Genomic DNA, 7,351 nt, shown 5'->3' with positions numbered 1-7,351 from the left:
CTCTCTTTTCCTCATTTCCTATAGAATTTCATGGGAACCTTTGATTCTTATCAGCTGTGACTGTCAGGAATATATATTTTGTAGACCACACAGACTATATAACAAGTGTCACCCCTTAAGAAGATTATGGAGACACAGCAAGATACATGTAAATATTATCTTCATTTTTTTTTTACCTTAGAAATGTGTGGGTGCGTGTCATACATGACTACTGTGTGAAAGATGATCTGTAATTATCATGTATCAACAAATTAACACTAGCTAGCTAATTAAGCTAGCTAACATTATTGTATGTACTGTGTGCATGTGTGTGCATGTGTGTAGGTGTCATTTATGTATATTGTGTAAAGGAGTATGTATTTCTTATCATCTATCATCAAATTTGCAGTTTGTGAAACTAGCTAGCTAACGATGGATGGATGAATGATGGATGGATGGATAGATAGATAGATAGACAGACAGACAGACAGACAGACAGACAGACAGACAGACAGATATATAGATAGACAGATAGATAGATAGATAGATAGATAGATAGATAGATAGATAGATAGATAGATAGATAGATAGATAGATAGATAGATAGATAGATAGATAGATAGATAGATAGACAGATAGACAGATAGATCTTATCAACCCACACATGAGACGTTGACTGGAAGGTTGCCCCCAAGGTGAGAAAAGCCACAGGAAAGAATCAGACAGGGTGAACCGAAGAGAAAGAGGTGTCAGATCTGCCCAAGTAACAAAGATTGTAAAGTCAACAGTCTGTGTGCAAAATGCGCCTGTACGTACCTGTGTGCAATGATTACAGCCAGACACAGGTAGTTTGTCACAACTGCATACCGTGAAATACACTCTCTCTATCTCTCTCTTTCTCTCTCTCTCTCTCTCTCTCTCTCTTTCTCTCTCTCTCTCTCTCTCTCTCTCTCTCTCTCTCTCTCTCTCTCTCTCTCTCTCTTACGCACACACACACACAATAGATGTTGACATTGTTCTATTGCTGTTGTGTAATTTTCTTTTCCAATTTTCAAAATGTTTTTAAAATTTTAGTTTTAAAAAGTGAAAGATACAAATATTTCAAACATGAAATAATTCTTTTGTGGACCAGAATATATTACTAAATATAATATAAATGATCATTTTTAACCAAAATGACAAATGTGGCATAAAAACACATTGATTGTACCACGGGTCATTTTTGACCCACTTATGGAAGAGTGTAGGGTCCAGTCACTCATGCATCTAAGGGTTAAGCTGCTGAAATTTAGCTGGGTTCAATTCCCAGGCCACCCGGTACCTTCTTCCTGTGAGATGATGAGGTGTATTTCTTTCTTTCTTTCTTTTGTTGTTCGATCTGTTGAAGAAAACACATTTATTTAGTGACTGAAACAGAATAAATGTAGCGACTCGTTAAATCTTCATCTTGAGAAATGATGAGGAAAAACCAGTTACTTTTTGAAGTTCTTTTTCTCCCAGTTTGCACGATCCCAGTTCACCCTATGCGTCCGATCTTTGCTCCTCTCCCTCCGTTCGCGCGGCCGCTAGCTCTTCGGCTTTCTCCACAGCTAGCAGGAGTCGTTTTTCTAGCAGTGTTTGCTGCTCTCTGTCTTTTTGTCGGAGCTCCTCTAGTTCTCCGACTCTTCTCATAAGCTCCTCGTTCTCCTGCCTCATGGTGCTTCTCTCCTCCTCCCAGCACACTTTCATACTTTTCTCCTCCAGTCTGTGTTGCTCTTTCTCCATCAGTCGGAGGCTCCGCACGTCCTGCAGGTTGCGTCTGGCTCTCTCCGTCTCCTCGGTCGTGGACGTCACGTTCTCCTGGTACTGCTGGAACTGGGTCTCGCAGAGGTGCTCCTTCCACGCAGAGGTCAGCAGGTGCCTCTTCCTCACTGACTCGGAGAGCATCCTCATCCTTATCTGATGGTCCACTTCCTCCAGCAGACCCTTTCTGTCCCAACCCTGCCTGGCCCGCAGTCTCTCCGTCGCCAGCCGCTCGGCCCTCAGCTCGGCCTCCAGCTCCCTCAGCCTGTGTCTCCGCCGGGCCGGGCAGCAGGGGCGCAGGAACGACAGCAGTCGGTATGGTTGTACCGCCAGGTTTTTTTTTTACTTAAACAAGGGAACGTAACATGAACACCAAACACAGACGAGTCTCTCGAGTCGTCGAAACTGAAGTGATCTGAAAGTCACCAAGTGTGTGGTTATATAGGGGCTGTACGTGTGATGTCATCCTGTCTGTGACATCATCGTGTTCTACAGCTCTGCACCTTTCAGTCCTGTTTAGACTCCTCCCCCTGTTTTATACATAAACACACACACACACACACACTCTCACACACACACACACACACACACACTTTCAGTCCTGTTTAGACTCCTCCCCCCTGTTTTATACATAAACACACACACACACACTCTCACACACACACACACACACACTTTCAGTCCTGTTTAGACTCCTCCCCCCTGTTTTATACATAAACACACACACACACACACACACACACACACACTTTCAGTCCTGTTTAGACTCCTCCCCCCTGTTTTATACATAAACACACACACACACACACACACACACACACTCTCTCACACACACACACACACACACACACACACACTTTCAGTCCTGTTTAGACTCCTCCCCCCTGTTTTATACATAAACACACACACACACACACACTCACACACACTCTCACACACACACACATGTAGCTCCTTAATTTTAACTTTTTAAGACATTGCAATAATCCAACCTTGAACCTTTGTGCAATTAAGAGGTGTGTGTGTGTGTGTGTGTGTGTGTGCACCACCTGGTTCGATCAGCTTACCTACACTAAAACACTACCTATAGAATCTACTCAAAACATGTGAGGTAACAATTTACACTCATTTTGTTTGGGTAGATTTTACTCAAATTGAACATCTCTGAAATACTAATAGAAAGTAAATAAAATCTACTTAATACATTTTATTTTATTACACAAATAATTATTTACAAAAAGTGTGTAGTATTTATTTTCAACTGCTAGTAGATAATATTAATTCATTTAATAATTATATCTATTAATGAATTTATATAACTAATTAGCCATTACTTATTCAGGAAAGTTTAGCTTTACTTAAAAATATTGTCCTACACAGGTTCAGTATTTATATTGTAGAATTAATCATGTTTTAATAAAATAAAGAAATTAAGCACAAAAGATCCTCTGTACTTTGCATAGTTTACTGAACAATTCAAATTCATTTCAGTGAGGTACCCCCGGACCTCGACCCCGACCCCCCAAGCTCAAAAAAATAAAAAGGAGCTGCTAACTGAGCTACTTAGCTAACTGTTCGTGTCACAAACACATTAATGTGTACTTCAAAGTGCACTAGATAGTGTGAAAGATAATAGATAATTTATGTTCCCTACATAATGCTTTAGGTGGCGTATTAGTTAACGGATTTATGTTCCCTACATAGTGCACTAAATTGTATATCAGATAACGAATTTATGTTCCCTACATAGTGCACTAGATAGTATTTTAAATATGAATTTATGTTCCCTATGTAGTGCACTAGATAGTGAATTAGACAATTGGTTTATGTTCCCTACACAGTGCACTAGATTGTATATCAGATAACGGATTTATGTTCCCAACATAGTGCACTAGACAGTATATTAGACACTTGATTTATGTTCCCTACACAGTGCACTAGATTGTATATTAGACACTTGATTTATGTTTCCTACACAGTTCACTAGATTGTATATCAGATAACGGATTTAATACCCGATCGGGGAATAAAGTCTGTGTCGCCTGCGTGCGCGTTTGTGTCGCTCTTGGCCGCTCGTTCTAGATTCCGGGAGATTTTATCTGACTTGCGGGCATCAGGGAGCCGCTATGTATATGTGAGAGACTCCCGGAACCTCCGGGACACTTGGGATGTCTGCGTTCAGTACTTGGTTGTCCTCTATCAGAATAGACACGTCTACCAACTTATTCTCAGCAATGGCATTATGGATCACAAGCACCTTCATGGTTTGGTCCACGTGGAGCTCAGTCTCGTGCCCATGTTAATAAAATCCTTGTGATGTCGCCCTCTTGTGGCACTTTTGGAGAATTGTCGATATCAATATGAAATGGTCATATAAAATCTTGGTAAAAAAAAAAGAATCTTTGTGCACGTATGGGTTTATTTTATTGTTAAATGTTTATGCTCCATGGTGTTTAACACTTTCTCTGTCCAAATGCATGAGCCGCTTTTAGAGATTGTCATGCCTGATTATCCGCAAAGCAGGACAACGCTGAACGGGAACTGATAAATTGTTTAAGTCATATAAGTGACGTGAGGATTTGTCGAAAAAGATTTTCAGTCAAAAACAAATACTCATCCTGGTAGCAATCTCCATTGACATGGTGACAATCAAGTAACTTGTTTTGTTGTATATTGTGCGAGTGCCGATTATCATCGGTGGTGAGAATTTTCAGGGTTTTTTTGTAACTTTGTGTTAATTTAGCTGAAGTACATACGGATTGTTTTGTGTTTCCTCATGCCGTCACTAGAAATTGTAAAGGAAGTCTAACCCTTGTATTTGTGTGTGTATGTGTCTGTGCCTCCTGCTCAGTGTTTCAGCTAAATTAAATGTACCGTCACTACGTACAGTCAGGTGGCTGTATTTCAGGGCCTGGGCAGGTAAGTAAGGGCAAGCCCATACATATTGCTACAGGTAAGAAGCCATCTGTCTAAATACATTAGGTAAGAGGTGTGTGCCACCCCATGTATTTTTGTTAAGACAGGTAATCCTAGTGTAGCTAGGTTTTGTTTTGCCTTTTGTTTGTTAGGGGATTTGTTATGTTTTATTATTTTCTTTGCTTTAGCACCACCTAAGCCCAGAGCATCATGTTTTTTTTTTCTTTATTATGTAAATTTATATTGTATATATTTTATTTATAGATTGTACCATAAATATCTGTTTTGTGAATTGTTTTTCTCATTTTTTCCAGTAAAAAGTCAGTACAATCCAGAGTTTGTGTCTGGGTCTGTTCGCTCTCTGCTACTCTGGTACTTCACAAAAGGTTATTTTTTTAGATACTGACCCCATCAATACCCCTATACCATCAAAAGGAATCGTAACATTATAGTAAAATGAGATCTTGTAACCTATGTTTAAATTTTTTTTGTGTTGCCGCCCTCTGGTGGCACTTTTGAAGAATTGTAAAAAGTAATATGATATGGTAAAATTCCCAGATTTGACCAATTCTTCCCTGTCTCAGGTCTGCAATCTTGGTGTCATTCTAGACTCCACTCTTTCTTTTGAATCTCACATAAAAAATTTTGCTAAAACTGCTGATTCTGACATCTTAAGAACATCTCTAGACTGCGCTCCTCTCTTTCCTACTATGTAACTGAAACTCTCATTTATGCACTAATCACTTTCCGACTGGACTATTGTAATGCTGTTCTTTATGGGCTCCCTGCCTTCAAGCTTAAGAGACTACAGCATGTACAAAATTCAGCCGCTAGGGTCCTAACACATACAAGATCACGTGACCACATAACTCCTTCACTTAAACAGCTCCACTGGCTTTCCATCCAATACCACATTCAATATTAGGTTCTTTTGTTGGTTTTTAAAGCCTTTCATGGCCACGCACTTACATATCTCACTGATTTACTTCATCCATACTCACCTACTCGTTCACTTCGGTCATCAGATGAAAACGTACTTGTTGTCCCCCCTTTCAGGCTTTGTTCTATGTGACAGGGCTTTTAGTATATCTGGTCCCAAACTCTGGAACTCCATTACTGAGAAACTCCGAGCATGTACTTAGTTTTGGCTGAGCGGGAGTCATCTCTTCCCCTCCTGCGCCACCAACCAGACAAACCGCCAAAGTTTTTTTGTCGTGTTGTGTATCTTCTCTGGTAGTTAAAAGTTTAACTTAGTTATGTAATTTTTTATTAATATTTTAATTAAACCTAAAAGCAGAGTAGGGTTTTTTTTTTTTTTTATTCATGACGTTTTCTCCTGGTAACAGTAGAGAGAGAGGCAGGAAAAACATTGTATTTTGATTAGTTTAGTACCTTGTACGGTGGCCGAGAAGTGCAAAACAAATTAACATTTTAGAAAACAAAATTACAAAAAAACAAAAACAAATTTACAAGAGCTGAAACACTTTTACCAATGCCGAGACACATTTACAAACAGCCGATCTGACGGAAATGGTAGGTACAATACACAGGAAGTGCTTGTTGCTTACGTGCTGCCAATCAAACTGTTTCTCGGGGGTAAAGTGAACGGAGTTTGTGATGGTAACGCTAAACAATGTTTTGTCTATTTTGTGGAAATCATTTTATCCAGTTGACCGGCTTTTGTTTTTCTTGTGGGAAGTTTTTGGATTGTTTGTGCAGATGTTTAGACGTGGCCTGTTCATCTCTATCTACCGTCCACTCTTCTAAACATCCAAGGAATTCAACAAGAAAAACAAAAGCTGCCAACTGGCTGAAATAATTAACACAAAATAGACAAAACATTGTTTATTAGGGACGGAACATTTGATACCGAGGCTTTGAAGCTTGTTTCACTTTTGTAACACTGGACTCAGTGTATCGGAGCTTGTATTAAACCAGCAGGAATGTGCGGGACTGATTCAAAGCTTTGGTGGTTTTATTTCACTGACTATATAAGACAGTCAAACTACACTCTAATAAGTAATGTGTCATTTTTTCTACACAACTACTAGGGCTGCACGATATATCAGTTCAGCATCATCATCGCGATGTGTGCATGCGCAAGAGTCACACTGCAGGATGTGCGATGTCATTTAATGCAAATTAAATCAAATACGTCATGCTTCAACTTTTTTGCTGCTTGACACAAAACGAAAATTCACACCGTTCTCATTTTCCATGACGTATCTACACCAGTATGTTTGAAATCCTAGTGAGCCGCCTCGCTGTCTTACTGCCTACATATGCAGCTGCCTCAGTAGAGAGGATTCGAATAAGTCATTATACTTTTATAAGGCACGTTATTTTAACGCGCTACTTAGCGATTCCATCGGGTTTCGTGTTTAGCATTTAGCATCTTGCCATTAAAACCAATAGAATGATGTGGGACGGTGCTAACATGTCATTATAACATAACGATTCGTGTACAGATAACTGTTACATTTGCTGACAAGCCCAAACTTGCAAATAAAAACACTCGTTAAAAATCAATAATTATTTATTTACGTTTGAAAATAACTTTGTCCGCACCGTCAGCCATGTTTACTTTTCTGTGAGAGAAGAGATGCCGCAATGAATTCTGGGATTGCCTTCATCACTAATGACGCTTCCGATTCTCACTCGTTCTTGTCAAAAT

General features: G+C 39.5%; 1 protein-coding gene across 1 annotated transcript; it reads right to left on the bottom strand.

Moving 5' to 3' along the window:
- Positions 1 to 1,112: 1,112 nt before the first annotated feature.
- Positions 1,113 to 2,138, bottom strand: LOC134328920 (protein FAM184B-like). Its single transcript, XM_063010161.1, has 2 exons — positions 1,456 to 2,138; positions 1,113 to 1,357 (listed from the first exon to the last, which is right to left on the bottom strand). Exon 1 carries the CDS (start codon positions 1,909 to 1,911, stop codon positions 1,501 to 1,503), a length of 411 nt encoding a protein of 136 aa, XP_062866231.1. The 5' UTR covers positions 1,912 to 2,138; the 3' UTR covers positions 1,113 to 1,357; positions 1,456 to 1,500.
- Between the last annotated feature and the right edge of the window lie 5,213 nt (positions 2,139 to 7,351).

Source organism: Trichomycterus rosablanca, chromosome 15 (assembly GCF_030014385.1).
Source record: "Trichomycterus rosablanca isolate fTriRos1 chromosome 15, fTriRos1.hap1, whole genome shotgun sequence".
Lineage (NCBI taxonomy): Eukaryota > Metazoa > Chordata > Actinopteri > Siluriformes > Trichomycteridae > Trichomycterus > Trichomycterus rosablanca.
The sequence above is the reverse complement of the archived record's forward strand: the minus strand, read 5'-3'. Positions and strand labels throughout refer to the sequence as shown.